Source organism: Narcine bancroftii, chromosome 2 (assembly GCF_036971445.1).
Source record: "Narcine bancroftii isolate sNarBan1 chromosome 2, sNarBan1.hap1, whole genome shotgun sequence".
Classification (NCBI taxonomy): domain Eukaryota; kingdom Metazoa; phylum Chordata; class Chondrichthyes; order Torpediniformes; family Narcinidae; genus Narcine; species Narcine bancroftii.
In genome coordinates, this window is record NC_091470.1 from 82,233,728 (window position 1) to 82,253,392 (window position 19,665).

Genomic DNA, 19,665 nt, shown 5'->3' on the forward strand with positions numbered 1-19,665 from the left:
GTTACTTGCGTGAATCTAATGTTTGTGATGGTGGCTAAAGGTATTAGTTTCTCACCAATCCCTTATGGTTTAAAAATATCCTTCAGGCAAGGACAACACCCACCCTTCTCAGGCTGGTCAGATTGATTCTAGACCCAATATAATGTGTTTATGTTTCAACTGCCCAGTGAAGTGTCCTCTTGGTTCAAGAAAACTATTCGACATTACCCTCTGGAAAACTGACCAGGGAGTAAATGCTGGCTTTGCAAGAAATACTCTCATGCAAATGTAGAAAGAGTACAATTGATAAATAACTTGGATATTGGATCGAACATAACAAAGACACACCCAGAAACATCTGGGATTGGTGTCTAAATTGTGATATCTGTCCAGCAGAATGGTTAAGCATCAGCTTGAGCTCACAGAATCATTTCTCACACCCAAAGTCTCAGATTCCTACACCATAGTTGTTTGGCCTCACCTATCTCAAAGGGAGACATTGACATCCTGAACCGATGGCTCAGCTGTAGACAAGCCAGTAGGGACTGACCCCAGGAATCCTCAGTGTTGTCTTCAGATCCAATTAAGGTTCATGGCATCAGATCAAATCTGAGCAAGAACATGTCCACTTGAATGAAGTATTGAACACAGATATAGGTTCCCTCACATCCATCGCCAAGAATGACTCAGCATCACTGACAAAGTTAGCCATGTCCTAGAGAATGGAGATTCTTGATTGTGATAATGCCAGTGAGGAAGGAAGGTCGTTGGTGAAGGCCTGGGACCTCCTACAAAGATATTCTGTGGCTGTGATGATTGACCTCCAACTACCATCTTCTTATGTGGTTGGTGTGATTCCATCCAGTGGAGGGTTATTCCCCCAGTTTCCCATTGACTCCAGTTTAGTCAGTGCTCCTTGATGCTCTCCTCAATCAAATTCAAGGTTCTTTTTATTGTCATGTAAAACACGTGATACTTTAACTTTTGTCTGCCATTAGGCAAACAAAGAGTTGCAATGAGCATTACCTGACATCCCGAACAATATTGGCAAAAGAGAATCCCTTCTGCGTCACTGAGCGCCTGTGGATTCACCTCCAGTGCTTTCACAGCCTCTGCAGCCACCAAACCCCTGTTCAAACCATTGGCAACCTGAGCGTCAGGTCTAAAGCTCTGATTTGGTCAGTAATCCTTCAGCACCTGAAGTGCTTTTGGGAGCCCTTCTTGCCCTCAGCACCCTTTGAAACTGGTGGTGCTTGTGAATCGTCTTCCCAACTACTCGAATTCCATCACGGCAGCTGCAGAATTTACATGAAGTTACTTGCATGAATCTAATGTATGTGATGGTGGCTGAAGGTATTAGTTTCTCACCAAATCCCTTATGGTTTAGGAATATCCTTCAGGCAAGGACAACACTTGCCCGGTTCTGATACCTGGTTCCAATGAACCAGTCTCCAGCTGGCCAAAGCCTGCTTGGGTCCTTTGACAGCAAGTCGCCAGGAGCCTGCAGCCTGTGTGGGGGCTTCGTCTGTTGAGCCCCTCTTTGACCCACTGCCATGGTCACCTTCCCTGTTCCTCCTCCTCAGCAGGGGCATTTTCTCTGTTTCTGGTGCCCTGTACCAATCTGTTGCTACCCTGGAGTCTGCACCCTCGTGGTACACTGTCCAGCCCAGAACCACTATGTCGGGGACAGACCCCTGTGGTTGCAAGATTTAAATAAAAACACCTTTGTTGGCTCCTTTAGCAAACCGTTTAAAGCCTATACTAAGCCATCGGCATCCAGACCAGGCAGTAGGACCTTGCGGAGCAATGCTGTGTTTCTGCAATTAACTGGAGGAAGGTGGTCTGACTGACCCCCAACACGCAATGGTGACCTGGGATTCAAGTTGACAAGACTGGTGCATTTTCAGCCAGAATTCATGAGTGGCTGATTCAGACTCCTGGGGTTCCCACCATCACAACAGACATCCTTCAGCCAACTTCATACATTCCATCTAATATTAAGAAACAGTTGAAGGCATTAGTTTCATCACAGTCTACAGGGCCAGTCGTCATCCCAGATGTTGCATTGAGGACAATTGCTTCAGAACTACTAGTGCCTCAACAGAAATGTTTCAGTAAAGCTACAAACACTGGCACCTACTGGCAAATGTGAAAAATAGCTCAGCTGGACTCTACTCATAAAAGAACAAGTCCAATTTGGCTAATTTAGCAGTGAGCTTTGGCTTGGAAGTTACCATCATTCCCAAATCTCATTACAACTTTCATCTGCACATGGACAAACAAGATGCAGTAGGAACAATTGCCCTTGACACTATTTGACTGAACGTGTCTTCAAGAAGCCTTTCCACTAGTGAATATAACTAGCACTTAGGAAAATAGCTGTGTTTGTGGAAGCACGATTATCACCACCACAAGGAAGTTTTTGCAGCAGTTTCTAGGAAATACCTCATGACCAAATAGCTTTACCCTCTTAATTACTGGTCACTCCTCCATCTTAATTCCAGAAATGGGGATGCTCAGTGACTATTCACAACTCTTCAGTGATTGAAGGAATCTTTGCAGTGGGGTAAAGTCACACTAAACACGGAATGATAAGCTGGAGGAACTTGGCAGGTCTCACAGCGTTCATAAGAAGTAGAGATATATAACGACGTTTCAGGTCTGAGCAGGAGAAAAACCGAGGTTTACTTGATAGTCAAGGCATTATCATCAGTGAGATTCCTGCCATCACTGACCAGAAATGTATTTACTTGCTGTCACACTGACTGAGTAAGAGGCCCACCAGATCCATGTTGGCTCTCATACAAAGGAATTCCCACTATGCAATCTGATTATTGCTCAGCAACCTGTAATTTATTCTCTCTCAGATGCTCATCAACTCCCCTTTGAATCTTTGGGCACTTGCCCACACTGAGGGGTAATTTACAGCAGCTAATTAACACAGTAGAACATCTTTGTGATGTGCCTAAAACCGGAGCTCCTGGAGGAAACCCACTCAGTTATCTGGAGAATGGGCAAACACCACCAGCAGCACCCGATGTCAGGAGGCCACAGTGATATCTGCCCTGCCACCATGCTGTCTCATTTAACTGGCCGAGCCACACAAATACTGTGGGTTCAGGAGGAGCTCAGAGCTTAGGTATTTAGTGGCAAGTCATTTACCTCCCAATTTTTTGCACCTTTCTCCACCTCTCTGGATTCTGAACATTTTGTCTGAAAGACCACAGTTAGTCTGGGTTGGTGACAAAATCTCAAGTCCCATCAAACTCAGCAGTGGTGCACCTCAGGGGTGTGTCGTTGGCCCACTATTGTTTACGCTGCTGACTCATGACTGCCCTGCCAGATTCAGTTCAAACAATATCATCAAGTTTGCGAATGATTCAACAAAGAAGAGTTGGCTTCAGAAAGGAGGTTGGGAGGCTCGTGGAATGGTGCGAGAACATCAACCCGAGTCTCAATGTGGATAAGACAATTGAGATGATTGACTTCAGGGGGATGAAGATCAACCACTCTCCATTATGCATCAATGGCTCTGTAGCAGACAGAGTGAAGAGCATACAAGAGAGTGGTGTGCATATAAAAGATGATCTATCCTGGACCCATAACACCTCATTAGTTGGGAAAGCACAGCAATGCCTATACTTCCTCAGAAGGTTGCAGGCCACATCTTGACAACATTTTACAGGAGTACAATTGAGAGCATCCTGCCTGGCTGCATCATTGTGTGGTTTGTAGCTGTAAACCGTCGGACTGTAAGTCAATGCAGAGGATCAGCAAAATGGCTGAGAAGATTACTGGGGTCTCCCTTTCTTCTACTGACGACTGTTACCGGGAGTGTGGCTTAAATAGGGCTCAAAGAATGATTGAGGACCCTTTCCATCCAGCACACTGTATCCTTGACTTACTACCATCAGGAAGGAAGTACAGGAGCATCAAATCAGGACTGCCAGGCTGGGAAATAGCTTTTTCCTGCAGGCTGTGAGATTGATGAACAGAATCCTGTAACCGAGTAAATATCCCAAAATATTGATATATTGTAGTGGCCTGCGAACCGAGTCATGACCCAGCTCACAAAATGGCCAGCAAACGTGGCGATCATGAGGGCCCCACAGGGACGAATGGCCATCATCCTGCGTGACCTCTTGCAAGGCAGGAAACAGCGGGCCAGCGCTGTGATAACATCATTCTTGACATGAGAGGCAGGGAGTGAATATAAACAGAGCAACAAATCAGTTTTCGACCTCGAATCGACTCTCCACACTGAGCAGAGAAAGCACGTTGCAATATATTTATTTTAAGTTATATGTTTAACAGTGTACGATTATTAAATGCTGTGTTATGTGTGTGGACTGTGGTCTGGAGAAATGCAGTTTTGTCAGGATGCATATCTACCGCCAGATGAAAACAAACCTGAACCTGACTAATTCTCTGAAGATTTTTCACCATCTACAAGGCACTCCAGACTTTGAAGGGAGTAAGTCCACAGTTGCCCAGTGTGGAAAAAATTTCATGCAGAGATTTCAACACTAACATAGTTGTCAAACAGCCTGTTTTGGTGCAGTGCCTGGCTCTAGCTATTGTTTGGAAGCTAAATTGTAGCCGTGACTGTAATCAAGGATGCTCACACTGATTAACGATGAGTTTTCCTGACAATTACACAAAACTAAAGTTTTAATAAAAAACTGTAGTCAAGGTCAAGATGTAGTTTGCAAAGTTTTTGGTTAAATTTTGTAATCATCATTTCTGTAAAAGCTTGTTTGATCTGCATAAAAATAAGTACTTGCAGAGTTGGCGTTCTGGTGCCGACTCACCAGGATATCATGTTAATAAACTCTTTGAGTGAATCTCGAAGTTTCTGTCTTTGAGTTAACTATCACGACACCTGGACAAGTCTGATTCCAGCAGCCCTCTGTCCAGGACAGAGCATCTCATTTAATAGGCATCCAATCCACCTCCCTACACATTAGCTTCCTCCACCAGAGGGCCACCTGTGTGCAAGGTGCTATCCACAATATGTACTACAGCAATTTTACAAGTCTTTGACAGCTCCCCCCTTAAACCCACAACCTCTACATGTTGGACAAGAATGATATCTGAATGATCCTGTAAATGAATGCCAAGCTAAGTTGTCAAGCTGATTGCACTGCAAAATGGTCTATGTTCAGCCTGCTTTGAGAGAGCTTCTGGCTAATGCAAAGAGGCTTTCCCGCACCTGCCTGTGAGTGTAGAAAATAGGAAAGTACTGCAATACACAAATGTGCTGGAGAAAATTGGCAGAGCACATAGCATCCACAGGAAGTAAAAGGTAACCAACGTTTTGGGCTGGGGCCTTCGTCAAATATATTCCCCACGAGGGGCCCACGTTACCTTTTCTTTCCTATAGATACTGCATAACCTGCTGAGTTTCTCCAGCATTTTTGTGTATTGTACTTGACCCCAGCATCTGAAGACTTTCAATAAAAAAGAACTGTACATGGTTTTCCCTCAAAATGACACACGGCTGTAATGGCCCTTGGTTTAATGTTGACTCCAATTATCTGAACCTAAGCATTGCACTCTTCAACATAAAAATAATATGGTAGATTTAAAAACAAAAGCATCAGAGAGCCAAGCATTACGTACGAGGATGCCATTTTGAGCAGGTATTGGATTCTGCTTTCCAGTGACTGGACCTCACGCTCAGCCATATATTGCTTGCGCCTTGCATCATCCACTGCCTTCAGACTGTTGCATGGATCAGGGATGGACAGTAGAGTGAGCTTGTCTTGCAGCAAAACTGTTGTATCCTGGCACTTCTGGAGAAATGATTTGACATCTGCCGTGCCTATCAACTCTTTCCCCTTCTCCTCATTCAACGCCAGCATTACATCCCACCTGCAAATAAATAACAAGGAAACAGTTAAAATGTCTTTCACAAAGCTATTGTTAAATTAGCCAATATTAGTTAAATACTGTATAAAAAGAATAAAGACAAAGAATGAATGAAATTATTTGAAAGTATTTTCACACTGTCAGAGCATCTCAAAGCATTTACCAACTAATGAGATATTTCTGAAATGACCCATTTATTTAAACACCACAGGAAGCAAATTTGTAAAGCAAGTGCCCACAAATGGCACAAGATGTCAAAAATCAAACAATCTATAGTGGTTTTGCTGACTGAGGGAGAACGTTGGACAAAAAACCTCTGCTATTTGGCAAATAGTGTCATAGTCTCTTTTATGATCATTTAAGGCAGTGTTTCTCAACCTTTTTAAGTAATCCCTATGCCATCGGTGCTCTGCAATTAGAAAGGGATTGCTTAAGGTGGTATGTGGGTGGAAAGAAAAAGTTTGAAAACCACTGCTTTAATCGTCCCTAATTGACTCGTTATGTGCAGGGTTTCAGAACTCCAAAGGAAATGGGCTAATGACAATTTTTCTCAAGCAAAATATTTCAGTAACAGTGAGTCTAGAGCTGTGATTCACATACCACCTTAATCACAGAGCATCTATGGCCTAGGGATTATTTAAGGTGTTATATAAGTGGAAAGAAAAAGGTTGAGTACCACTGATTTATGGTATGAGCAAAAAGCAGGCAAGTACCTGGATAAAACAATGGGGAGAGGGGGATGGGCCCATAGGCAAGAGGTCAGATAAATCAGGGTGAGAGGGTAGAGGTGTCTAGAGGTGGAGGGCGCTGGGGCAGATGTGTGGGAAATAGAGGAGATGCAGATAAGAGCTGAATTGATTGTGGTAGAGGGGAAGCCAGGTTTTTTGAAGGACATCTCGGATGATCGGAATGGAAGACCTTGTCCTTGGAGCAGATGCAATGGAGACAGAGGCATTAAGAGAAAGGAATAGAATCCTTACAGAGGAGAGAGTGTGAAAAAGTGTAGTTGGTATAACTGTCAGATTTGGTGGTTTTGTAGGAAATGTTTGTAGAAAGTTTGTCTTCTGAGATGGAGAAAGGGGAAAGTGTTGCCAGAGATGAGCCAAATGAATTTGAGGATGGGGTGAAAGTTAGCAACAAAATGGATAAAGGTGACAAGCTCATCATGGAACCATGAGGCAGCGTCAACATGGTTGTTAATGTGGATCACAACTAGTGTCTAGTATCCAAAATGTCTTTTCCAGCGTGCAGTGTTTTCTCTCTCTGCTGTTCAGGCTGTGTGGCTCGGGGGCAGCATCAGAGGAAGTGGTGGGATCCACAGACACTTGTTTCTGAAGGGACCTTTTTTGTTTCTCATTCCTGTCTTGATAGGGCTGCTGAACAAGTGGCACTTCTTTGAAAGTTTTTACAGGGTAAACAGAGGAAAACAAATGTTGTGTACATGATAACAAAGAAACTTTGAACCTTGTTTTTTAATATCCTGTATTTTGTGCCTAAATCATGCTAAAAGCTTCATCTCAGTCCTAAAACAATGAGCTGAACACCTAACTGCATTTTTAAAATGTTTTTTTATTTTTCACACTATGAACCATACTGACCAAAATACATAGACATTTTTCTCTTGAATATATACAGTAATTTTCTCTCCTTTTTCCCCCCTCCCTTCCATCCCTCCCTCACCCCCCTTCCCATTTATTCAAAGTTCAATCTATATGATACATTAAACCCGTTATCGTCACTTAATAAAAATAAACAAGAAATTTTTGTCTTTTACTTTTATATCAATTCATTTCGTTGTCTTCTCCTTCTTTCATTTTAGGTGGTGGAGGTCCGTGGTAGGATTTCTCTATTGTTTCATGTATGGTTCCCATATTTGTTTGAATATTATGATGTTATCCTGTTCGGTTCTGAATCATGGGTCCTCTACCGGCATCACCTACGGCTCCTTAGAACGCTTCCACCAGCGTTGTCTCCGCTCCATCCTCAACATTCATTGGAGCGACTTCATCTCCAACATCGGATGGCAGAGACCGACAGCATCGAATCCATGCTGCTGAAGATCCATCTGCGCTGGGTAGGTCACGTCTCCAGAATGGAGGACCATCGCCTTCCCAAGATCGTGTTATATGGCGAGCTCTCCACTGGCCACCATGACAGAGGTGCACCAAAGAAGAGGTACAAGGACTGCCTAAAGAAATCTCTTGGTGCCTGCCACATTGACCACCGCCAGTGGGCTGATATCGCCTCAAACCGTGCATCTTGGCGCCTCACAGTTCGGCGGGCAGCAACCTCCTTTGAAGAAGAGCCCATCTCACTGACAAAAGACAAAGGAGGAAAAACCCAACACCCAACCCCAACCAACCAATTTTCCCTTGCAACCACTGCAACCGTGTCTGCCTGTCCCGCATCGGACTTGTCAGCCACAAACGAGCCTACAGCTGACGTGGACATTTACCCCTCTTACCCCTCCATAAATCTTCATCCGCGAAGCCAAGCCAAAGAAAGAGAAGAGATTTCTTAAATTATATGTTATTTTTTCTAATAAAATACATTTATTTATTTCTATGTACCATTGTTGTATTCTCAAGTTGTCTTCTAATTTCCAGGTTGACATAATATATTATAAATATATAAAGCAATATACCAAAAATATATAAAGCAATATACCAAAAAACCCAGAGATCTTCTTTCTAAGTAATATAAGAAATAAAGAATTTGGACTTGATTTGGATGAAGCACAAAAAAGATTTATTATGATAGCCCTAGCTGTAGCAAAAAAACTGTTTGTATTTGAGTGAAGTTGCACTCCTGGTCTCCAGGATAACCAATTATGTGCATGGTGAGCTCAGGTTACCTTTTATGAATTTCCTGCTGCTTTGCTTGAATTTCACAATGCTTGCTATGTCTGGTTTGGATAAAATAATCCACCAATTGGTTGATTTCATCCAATCGACCTTGACCAGCTGCCAGCTCCGTCAAGAAATTCTGAAAAACAAAATCAACTTTGCTAGTGGTAATAACATTATTTCAACTACCTAGCCTAGAAAGAAAACAATTGTTGTAAACAGTGAGAATAAGATTGGTGAGCGGCATTAATAGGGGTCCAGTGAACTGGAATTCACTGTCTATGTATTGTTCAGATGGCTGGCCCCTCCCCTGGTTCCACCCTCACCTACCCCAATATAAACCCTGGTTTTCCTGCCTTACCTCAGATTCACCTGAGGACTATTGTGTCTACCGGCCATTGATTGTAAGCTATTAAAAATGTGTTTGTACTCCTCACTGGTCTATGAGTGCAATCAGTCGCGTTACAATTTTAATAGCTTAACTTTGAAATGGGATGGAAGCCCTGTTGAAGCCAGACAAGCTTCAAGTTGACCCTCTGTTTCCTGAGGCCCTGCAGGAATTCGCCTACTGGTTGGAGTGCTTCCAATCCTACCTGACGGCCACGCAAAATGTCTTCAAATCAGCTCGTCTCTGGAGATCAGCACTTCTCTCTTGAGTCGGCCCCAAAGGGTTCGCTGTCATCAGAGACTGTGCTACCTACAAGTCGGTCATAGAAGGCTTGAAGGCCCGCTACATGAGGCCCAGAATGATGTGCTGGAGAGGCACCAGATCTCTCAACATCTGGGATGAGTTGCTGGACGATTATGTCCTTGAACTGTGGGCCCTGACTATGAAGCAGCCATAGCCAGGGTGAGAGAGGAAAAACAAATCTGGGACACCATTGTGGCAAGAGTTAGGTCGAGGTATGCGAGGCAATGACTGCTAGAATTGGAGAAGAAAGACTTGACCAGCACCCTGGAGCTAGGGAAAGCGCTCAAACAGGCCCAAGTGGGAGCTAACGACCTCACGGGCGAAAGTGGCGCCTTTTCAGAGGACCAGGTCATTGGGGCACCTGTGACCCCCGCAGCCTCAGCATCAACTGCTGCGGCCACTCACGACTGGAGATGCTATGTCTATGAACAGGCACAGCACCCCCGCGCCTGATGCCCCACGAAGAACTCTGTGTGTGCAGGATGCGGTAAGCGAGGGCACTGGGTGAAGATCTGCTGGATTAAAGGGAACCCAAAGAGGGCAACTGCATGTGCAACCCCTGAATCATCTCCATGGTCACGCTTTTAAGATGAATCATCGCTCGACCCGTGCCCAGGTCCTGAAGTGCTGGCCTCTGCCTCTCCATGCTGTTTGCCGCCAATATCTTGCTGTGCCTTGTGGTGGGACCTGCCACCGGAAGTGTAGCATCGCAGGAAACCATGGCGGCCATCTTGCCGCACCTCGTGGTTGATGCCATCTTGTCTGCCCATGGGCCAAGAGGAGAGAGTCGACTTCAGCATGGGGAGCAACAGGGTTTCCAGAGCACTGGCATCAGTCATCCTGGATCAGGCAATACCTCACCAACTGAATAACTCGATGAATATAGGTGAGGGTAATCGGACAATTGACTGATTGCTTGGTAGACACTGGCTCCACTGAGAGCTTTATAAACTCTGCGTCTGCTCTGCAGTACAAGTGTACCCGATAGACTATCATATTTTCCTAGCTTCGCCCTCTACGATGATCTCAGGATATTGTATAGTATATCTAACTTTAAAAGGAGAGGGGGGGGGGTGCAATTTTGTAATTTCTAATGTATGTACTGAAGGATTTGTGTGCTCCTATGTTGCTGGGCCTGGGCTTCCTGTGTCATCTTAAAAGCATGACCATGGAGTACTGTGGCCCACTCCCTCCAATCACATTGTGGAACGGAAGGTCCCAAAAGACGGACTCCACAGGGGAATCTCCACCCTAAATATTGATATCCCTCCCCCCTACTGTTTCTGAACCTGACTTCTGATTGTAAACCAATAGCCACAAAGAGCAGGTGATATAGGTGATATTAGAGCCAAGACATAGCGGTTGCTCAAAGAAAATATCATTGAGCCTAGCAATATCCATGGAAAGCCCAGGTGGTGGTCATGAAAGGGGAAAAAAAGTCCAGGCTAGTTATTGACTATAGCCAAACAATTAATCGTTTCACGCTCCTGGATGCATACCCCTCCTTCAAATTTCGAACATGGTAAACAAAATTGCACAGTACCGGGTCTATTTGACCATCGACCTGAAATCAGCATACCATCAGATCCCAATCCATTCCAAGGACTGCTCATACACAGCATTTGAGGCAGATGGACGGCTCCATCAATTCTGGAGGGTCCCTTTTGGTATCACCAATGGGGTCTTGGTCTTCCAGAGACAGATGGACAAAATGATCGACGAGTACGGCTTGAAGGCCACTTTCCCTTATCTCGACAATGTCATAATTTGTGGACACTCTCTGGAAGACCATGACGCCAACCTCCAGAGGTTTCTCCACACAGCCAAGGCCCTGAATCTCACGTACAACTCCAGTAAGTGCATGTTCTGGATGAAACGTCTGGCAATCCTGGGCTGTGTGGTGGAGAATGGCTTCATTGGCCCTGTTAGACCTCCCGATCCCAAGGACCATGAAAGCTTCTTCTCCTACTACATCCAGTGGATCCCTCACTATATGGAAAAGGTCCGCCCCCTCTTAAAGTCCACCTCTTTCCCATTGTTGACCAAAGCCCAGGTGGTTTTCGTCCACGTTCGGAGCTATATCACAAAGGCCACCATGCATGTGGTGGACGAGAATGCACCCTTCCAGATGGAAAGCGATGCCTCTGACATAGCTCTGGACACCACCCTTAAACAGGCGGGCAGGCCGATTGCCTTTTTCTCCTGCACCCTACAAGGCCACGAGATTTGGAACCCATCTGTGGAGAAAGAGGCTCAAGCCATTGTAGAGGTCATCAGGCACTTGAGGAATTACCTGGCTGGCAAGAAATTTACACTGCTCCTTGACCAGTGATCAGTGGTATTTATGTTTAATAATGCAAAAAGGGGTAAAATAAAGATCGCGAGGTGGAGGATTGAACTCTCCACCTATAATTATGACATAGCATAAAGACCAGGTACTCTCAATGAGCCCTCAGATGCCCTGTCAAGAGGAAGCTGTGCCTCTGCAAACACTGGTCAATTGTGGTCACTGCATGATGTGCTTTGCCACCCGGGCATCAATCACATGGTTCATTTCATCAAGGCATGCCACGTGCCCTACACCATTGAGTATATCAGGGAAATGACCAGGTTCTGCCAGGTCTGCATGGAGTGCAAGCCGCACTTCTACCGTCCTGACAAAGTGCACCTGATTAAGGCATCCCGCCCCTTTGAATGACTCAGTGATGATTTCAAGGGTCCCCTCCATTCCACCAATGAAACATGTACTTTCTCAGTGCCATCGATGAGCATTCATACTTTCTGTTTGCCATCCCCTGCCCAGTCATGACCACCACCGCGGTCATCAGGGCCTTGCACTCTATTTTCACCCTGTTTGGGTATTCCAGCTATATCCATAGTGACCGGGGCTCATCATTTATGAGTGAAGAGCTATGCCAGTACCTGCTCATAAGGGACATTGCCTCAAGCAGGACGACTACCTACAATCCCCAGGGGAACAAACAAGTTGAAAAAGAGAATGCGACTGATTGGAAGGCCATGAAATTGGCTCTCTGGTCCAAAGGCCTTCAAGCCTACCCACAGCGGTCCATTCTATAAGGTCGCTACTCTGCACAGCGACCAATGCAACTCCTCATGAGCTTATGTTTACATTCTAGAAGAAATCCACATCTGGGACAACTCTCCCAGCTTGTCTAAGGGCATCGGGACCAGTCCTGCTGAGAAAGCAGGAGCAAGACAGACCCCCCCCTGATCGAGAGGATGCACCTGCTGCAAGCCAACCCAACCTATGTGCCATACCCTGATGGCAGAGAGGACACCGTCTCAGAGATCTGGCACCTGCCAGAACTGAGGATCTGATGCCTCAAGTGTGCCACAGACTACTGAGTACCCCATCCAGGGTCCCGGAGGACACTGTTCGGTAAGTGAACCAATCCACCTTATGACCTGAGCCGGAGCCCTTGAGACCCACTGACCCTGTTCAGGAACCCCAAAGCCCTCCAGTACTGTGGCGTTCGACCAGAATTACCAGACCCCCTGATATACCTAACGTAAATATTTGTAATGAATGGTCTCTGTTTTTCATCCACAGGCTCAATTCTGAAGGAAGGGGTGGATGCAGTGAACTGGAATTCACTGTCTGTGTATTGTTCAGATGGCTGGCTCCACCCCTGGCTCCACCCTCACCTACCCCAATATAGACCCTGCTTTTCCTGCCTTACCTCAGATCCACCTGAGGACTATTGTGTCTACCAGCCATTGATTGTAAGCTATTAAAAGTGGGTATGTACTCTTCACTTGTCTCTGAGTGCATTCAGTTGCGTTACAGGGTGCATTGGTTGTAGATTTGAATTATAGGGAGGGGTGAGTGGAGCAGTGAGATTGAGGGCATGGAGACATAGAGGAGGATGGGGAGTTGGAGAAAGTCTCAGAAAACGTTAGCTGTGCATGGTAACAAACCTCGTATTTCCTCTGCATGACTTCCACATTGTTTGCATTGGGCTCAAACATCTTGAAACCATTCTCTTTGTCATTCATCCAGGAACTGAAGTCATTGCAGGTGTTGTAGAACCGGTACAGGTCGATCATTTCCTGCAGGGCCTTCCTTCTGTTCTAGAGTTGGATGGATAACAGGAAGAAAAAAAAAATATGACAGAAGAATTTGTTTGAGCAACTGTGAATGTAGAGAAATTATACAGGCAAGCCAGTAGAACAGAGAACATAAAACAGTGAAGCACTTGATGCAAACAACTCTAGATTCTGCTGTTTGCATATGATCCATACCCCTCTGCATCTAGTAGTGTCTTCAGAGGTAAGTTTTTTTTATTCAGAGAGTGGTGGGAGTCTAGAATGCATTGCCTGGAGTGGTGGTGGAAGCTGGTACAATAGGAGCATTCAAAAGACTTTCAGATAGAAAAATAGAGGGTTATGGGTGTGAGGTAGGGAAGGATTGTTGTGGAGTAGGTTTACATAGGTCGGCACAACATGTAGGCAGAAGGGCCTGTACTGTGCTTCATTGTTCAATTGTAGAGTTCAAAAACTTCGAGGTAAGCAAAGAATCTGCAGAAGCTCCTTCTCCTCTAACAGATCAAGCTGGCTTTGACAATAGGGATATCTGAAACAGGACCAGTCGAAGTTACCTCTTCCCAGATCAGTGACGTGATACCGTGTAGAAATTACCGCAATTCATAGTTGCACCAAAACATTTTGTATAAATATTTATTTTTGACATGTTGATGTCACTGACAAGGTAGATATTTCCCCACCAACATGAAGCTTAATAAAAGAGTACCATCTAACAGTTAAATGCAGTGATAATGGCATGAGATGTCAAATTCTACAGAGGACCAGGAACCTTTCCAAATGCACAAAATAAAGTTGAAGAAGGAGGGAAATAAAAGCCAAAAAAACTGGATGCAGAGCAGATCAGGCAGCCGCTGTGAAGAGAGAAAACAGTACAAATCCGATTATTCAAAATGGTTAGGACCTACATCGGATAAACAGTTTTTTCGGAGAACTGGTCATTTTTAAAAAACAGTCCGGTAGCAACAGAAAATCACTTGTAACGGTGTTTAAACAACAACTAACAACAAGGGAAGGCTTTTAAAGCATTAAAATTATGTTTAATTCTCACCAAAAAAAATGCTGGCTGCCACCGATCAGCGACACCTCCCCACTGAGGTTCTCGCTTGTGCCCAGGAGCCAGAGGTCCACGCTGCCACTGGCAGCCCGACGTCCCCAGTCACTTCGGCTCCGAAAAAATTTTGGATAAATGAGGATTTCGGATTTGTTTTGGATATCCTCATTTATCTGAATTTTTTTAAAAAAGTCAATAAATGAGGATTTTGGATAATCGGAGTTGTACTGTAATTAGAAATAGACCTATTGAGAGCTTCTAGCATTTTTTACTTCACATTTCCAGCATCTTCAGTTCTTTGATTTTCAATTCTTGAAGAAGATATTTGTGGCAATCATTGTGAAGTCAAGGATTTAGATGCAGATCCACAAGAGATTCAATAATTTCACATGTGTAATCAAGGTCAGTGAAGGCATCTTGAAGTGTCATTTCCCACCAAGTGTATCTCTGTCTCCAGATATGACCGAATGCACTAACCACGTCAAGTCTTCACCAGTACGCACTGATGAAATGCCACCAGCAAATTGATTGGCAGGATAGGCAAAGCAACATTATCAGCATCATCTCCCAGACCAACGTCACACAACACTGAAGCTCAACCAGCTCCTGTGGATGGGTCACATCATCCATGTACCAGGAGAGTAAGCTTTCTACTCTTAGTTCCATCGTGGGAAGAGGTCTCCAGGAGGACAGAAAATGCATCAAAAACTTTCCTTGAAAAATATAACTCTCGTCAACTCACTGTCTGACCAACCAAAATAGAGGAGAAGCACTGAAGAAAGCACTAAACAATGAAAGGAGCACGTGGAGGCTTTTCATAATAGCAAAAGGTGCGCACAAAGTACCCATTCACTGTCCTGTCAAGGGCGACCTGCCCCACCTGTGACAGTCTGTAAATCGCACATTGAACTCTTTAGAATGGAGGGTCATCCTCACGTCTAAGGGACTTCCAAAGAAGACAACTACCTGATTTTTCCACCAAATCTGGTCAGAACTTGAACTGTACATCAAGCCTGCTTACTTCGAACTGCAAATCTCTCATCCATATCTCAGAGATTGCATACACTGCCAGGGCACATCTCTCTCCTTATTTTTCCTGACTCTAGCACTTTTTATTGAAGGGCAAGGTGGCAGAGATTTGCAGGAAGCAACAGCTAAGTAGTGGAGAGCAGGCTCAGCTGCATCACTTTTCCTCTAAGACACATTTCTCGTCGCTACTGCCCTGCTCAGAAAGGTGCTAGCTCTGAATTCTCAGTCACGGAGAGCTGGAGGCCCATGAACCTGCTCATTGACAAGCGTACAGCGGTGGTGCCCACCACAAACTTTGCATGGTCTTCATTCCAAGGCCTGGCATGGCCACTTCATTGCAGCACAAGCAGAAGCTACTACCTCCCCCTGCCCTTCCCCCCTACCCCCGCCCAATCCAGGTGATTCCATGCAAGCTGACATACTGTCATCATTGCTGAGAGTAGCAGCATTCAAAGAGGCTACCAGCATGTTGCAGCAACCAACACTCCAACAAGCAGCTGAAGCATAACCCAGTCTCAGTGGAATCAAAGTCTTTGTTAATCAAATTCTTGGCCACAGTGATAGCATTCATAGCGTGATTATTCCATTTTCAGCAGGACTTCTCAAGCACAGAGAAGGAGAAGAAGCTTCTCCAAATGATCTCTCTCCATAACTCTGCAGTCTGTACTGTGTCTTTACTGCTGTAATAAGTGTAGGTTGACTCACTGGACTGCTCACAAATGAATTTTCTCCCTGTATCTCATTACACTTGACAATAATCTTGAACTCGATAGCACTTTATGATGTGGAATTACACTATTCAATGAGACTGTGTATACATGGACTGAATTGAATGCCGGTACTCGCCTTCCTTTCCAGGTGGAAGTAGCTGGATTGCTAGAATCCCTCAAATCACCCATCCACCAACCTAACAACAGGCGGCACCCCAGGAACCTCCAGTCTATTCGCTAGCGAGTGGCTTCCCCTTCCAGCCACCCAGACTCCACTGAGATTTCTGGGAAACATCCGGATTGCTCTCTGCAAAGACCCAGGATATGACAAGCCCCCTAGTTTAATCAATAATTTGGAATGGAAGCAGATCAAATCTGGAATTAGAAGTGGGTTTGGAACGAGGATTTGTCTGAGTTGATAATGGGATGAGGAAAGTAATCCAGCGATGAGCTTTGGTCTGATTGTGAATGTGTAAAGCAGACTGCAGGGTTACATTTTAAATTGACCTACATTTTAAACGGTCGGAGGAAACTGGAGACCTGGGGGAAACCCACGCAGACAGGAGGAGAACATACAAACTCCTTACAGACAGCACTGGATTTGAACCCTGGTCCCAATCGTAGGTGCTATAACAGCATTGCACTAACCACTACGCCAACCTAATTTGTTTAACTTCCAGTTTAAATTCAAGTTCAAATTCAGTACATATATTATCATTTAATTGTATAAATACAACTGGACAAAACAGTGCTCTTGGCTTCTCAGTGTAAAAACATGCAAACACATATTGTATATCCATAGCATACATATTTACAAGAGATTTATATGCAGTACATATATAAAAATAAATAAATATTGTTAAATAAATAATCGAGTCTTGGAGGGATTGTATGAGCAGTTCATCAGTTGTTCAACATTCTCACTGCCCATGGGAAGAAGCTGTTTCAAAGCCTTGTGGTTCTGGTTCTGATATTCCTGTATCTCTTTCCTGATGAGAGTAGTTGGAAGATGCTGTGTGTGGGATGGTAAGGGTCTCTAACGATTTTTAAAGCCCTCATCAGACAATGATTCCAGTAGATCCCAAAGATGGGGAGGAGAGAGGCCCCATATTATATGAGATAATACCTGCGTATATATCTTATTATACATTATATATGATATATTATCAAAGATTGATATTAAATATTATTCCTCCTGCCAGATTAACATTGAAGACCTTGGTGATATTATTCAGCTGTGACCTTGTTGGAGGACATAGCATAAGTCCACATACCACAAAAACACCTAATAATGAAGAGTTGATGTAAAACTAACACCAATGTAAAGTGCCTGGGTGTGGATGGGCAGGCAGGGGGGCTGCACAATCTGGCAGACATACCATACTTTGATTGCCAAACCACAGAGCACATGTTGGGGGAAAGCACCATTAGGAAGATAATTTGACAGGCAGACAAGGAGGAATACACATGAGCAGATGGACGCTAAGGGAAGAGAAGAATCAATAACAGTAGGGTGGCACAGTTGGCATTGCAGTTAGCACAATGCTATTACAGTGCCAGTGACCCAGGTTTGAGAGTGGCACTGTCTGAAAGAAGTTTGTCCATTTCCCTGTGAATTGCTTGGGTTTCCTCCTGGTGCTCCAGTTTCCCCCCACCCTCCAATAAAAAAAGACACGAGGTTTGTTGGTTAATTGGTACATTTGGGCAGCACGGGATTGTAGGTTGGAATGGCCTGTTAATGTACAAATTAAAAAATAAATACCTCAGCTAGCTGGCAGAGATTGGTGTATGATGACTCAATGTTTTGTTGGCTGCTCTCAATGCTTGTCTTGTTGAACTCCTCGTCAGCCACAGTCTGTGCCGTGTACTGGACCTCCGTTGTCCCACGACGCATTGAGTGGCTCCTCCGTGGTTTGCTGACTCTTGGGGATGGGCTGCCTTTGTTGGTCATTTTACTCCCTGCCTGGAGAACACAACACAATCTCTTCAGCCAGCATCTTTAAAACTTATCTCTTTAATTTCTCTGCTTGTGGTCTCACCAAAAGAACGGTCAAGTCTGAGTCACAAATTGGGACACAGAGAGAAGAATGGAGACTGGAGAGAGGGGGAAAGCTAAAGCGATAAAGAGGAGCAGGGCCTTTGAGGTAGAGAGGAGATGGGATCGGTCTGGTAGAGGGGAGTTGAGATCAGGGAATGGAGAGAAGGAGAGAGAGAGAGAGAGAGAGAGAGAGAGAGAGAGAGAGAGAGAGAGAGAGAGAGAGAGAGTCAGGGGTGGAGGGGGCATCAGAGAGATAGAGTGGAGGAAGGGACAGAGATGAGTGGGGTCAGAGATGGAGAGTGGGATGTGAAAGAGAGATGGAGAAGAGCTGGATGACAGTGAAATAGAGCAGTGTCAGGATTGTGGAAGGGAGGGATTAGGTGCAAGTTAAAAGAGGGCAGATTTCTGAGAATGGAGGCAACTATCAAAGAATAATGGAAGGAGAAACAAAAAGTGATGGAGATGAGGGGTTTGGGGATGAGAAAGACCAGGGATGGCATGTGAGGTAAGGAAGTGCCAGTGATAAACAAATTAAAGGGGGAGGGCTGTTGGGGTAAAGGAACTGATCTCACCTCCTCTTGCTTGTTCAGTGGCTGTCTGCTGTCCTTAGCTGCTGTGTTATGCAGGACGTTGACTTTGATGCCGGTAAAAGTCTTGAGTGCTGCAAGCATACAAATTAAAGGAATGCTTCTCTCACTGGAAACAATGGTTATCTTACAGTAGACCTCCTTCTGCTACCCAATTCAAGGAATTACTCATGAGCTGGTACCTGACAGTCAACAAGGTATTTAGCTATGGCCAGAATAAGAACAATTATAATAAAGGAACTGTGAAACTTTTGCAATGCATTTCCTCATGGTGAACACTGCTCAGTCCAACACAGCACTGGGGACATCAGAGGGGCCAGTAACCTCACTGGGGATAACAGAGAGACTGGCAGTTACACAGTGAATGCCAGAAAGACTCATGGCATGCTATAGGCAAGAATACTGCATTGTCACATTGTTGCACCATTGTAACATACTGCTACATCATCGCACCTTTTCACTGTAATGCTACACACAGCACTACATTGTGGCATAATTACTTCAGGGACTTTATTCCCTTGAGCGTCAGAAAATGAGGGGAGATTTGGTAGATGTACACAAAATTGTGAGCTGTATAGATAGAGTAAATGCAAGCAGGCTTTTTCCACTAAAGAACTAAAGGACATGGATTAAGGGTAAAATGTGAAATGTTTAAAGGGAGCTCAAAGGGAAATTTCTTCACCCAGAGTGGTGAGAGCAGCCAGCTGAAATGGTGAATGTGGGCTCATTTTTGACATTTAACACAAAAATGATGGGAGGGATATGGAGGGCTACAGTCCAGATGCAGGACAATGGGAT

The 19,665-nt window shown here is 44.7% G+C and overlaps 1 protein-coding gene across 1 annotated transcript in view; it reads right to left on the minus strand.

Annotated features, from left to right (window-relative positions):
• sptbn5 (spectrin, beta, non-erythrocytic 5) overlaps positions 1-19,665 on the minus strand; it is a 251,285-nt gene that overhangs the window by 169,998 nt on the left and 61,622 nt on the right. Inside the window, exons 14-18 of the mRNA XM_069915498.1 lie at positions 18,853-18,941; positions 18,005-18,205; positions 13,327-13,479; positions 8,705-8,835; positions 5,602-5,853 (exon numbers count right to left, since the gene is read on the minus strand). Coding sequence (XP_069771599.1) covers positions 5,602-5,853; positions 8,705-8,835; positions 13,327-13,479; positions 18,005-18,205; positions 18,853-18,941 — 826 coding nt within the window. The remainder of the gene's footprint in view (positions 1-5,601; positions 5,854-8,704; positions 8,836-13,326; positions 13,480-18,004; positions 18,206-18,852; positions 18,942-19,665) is intronic.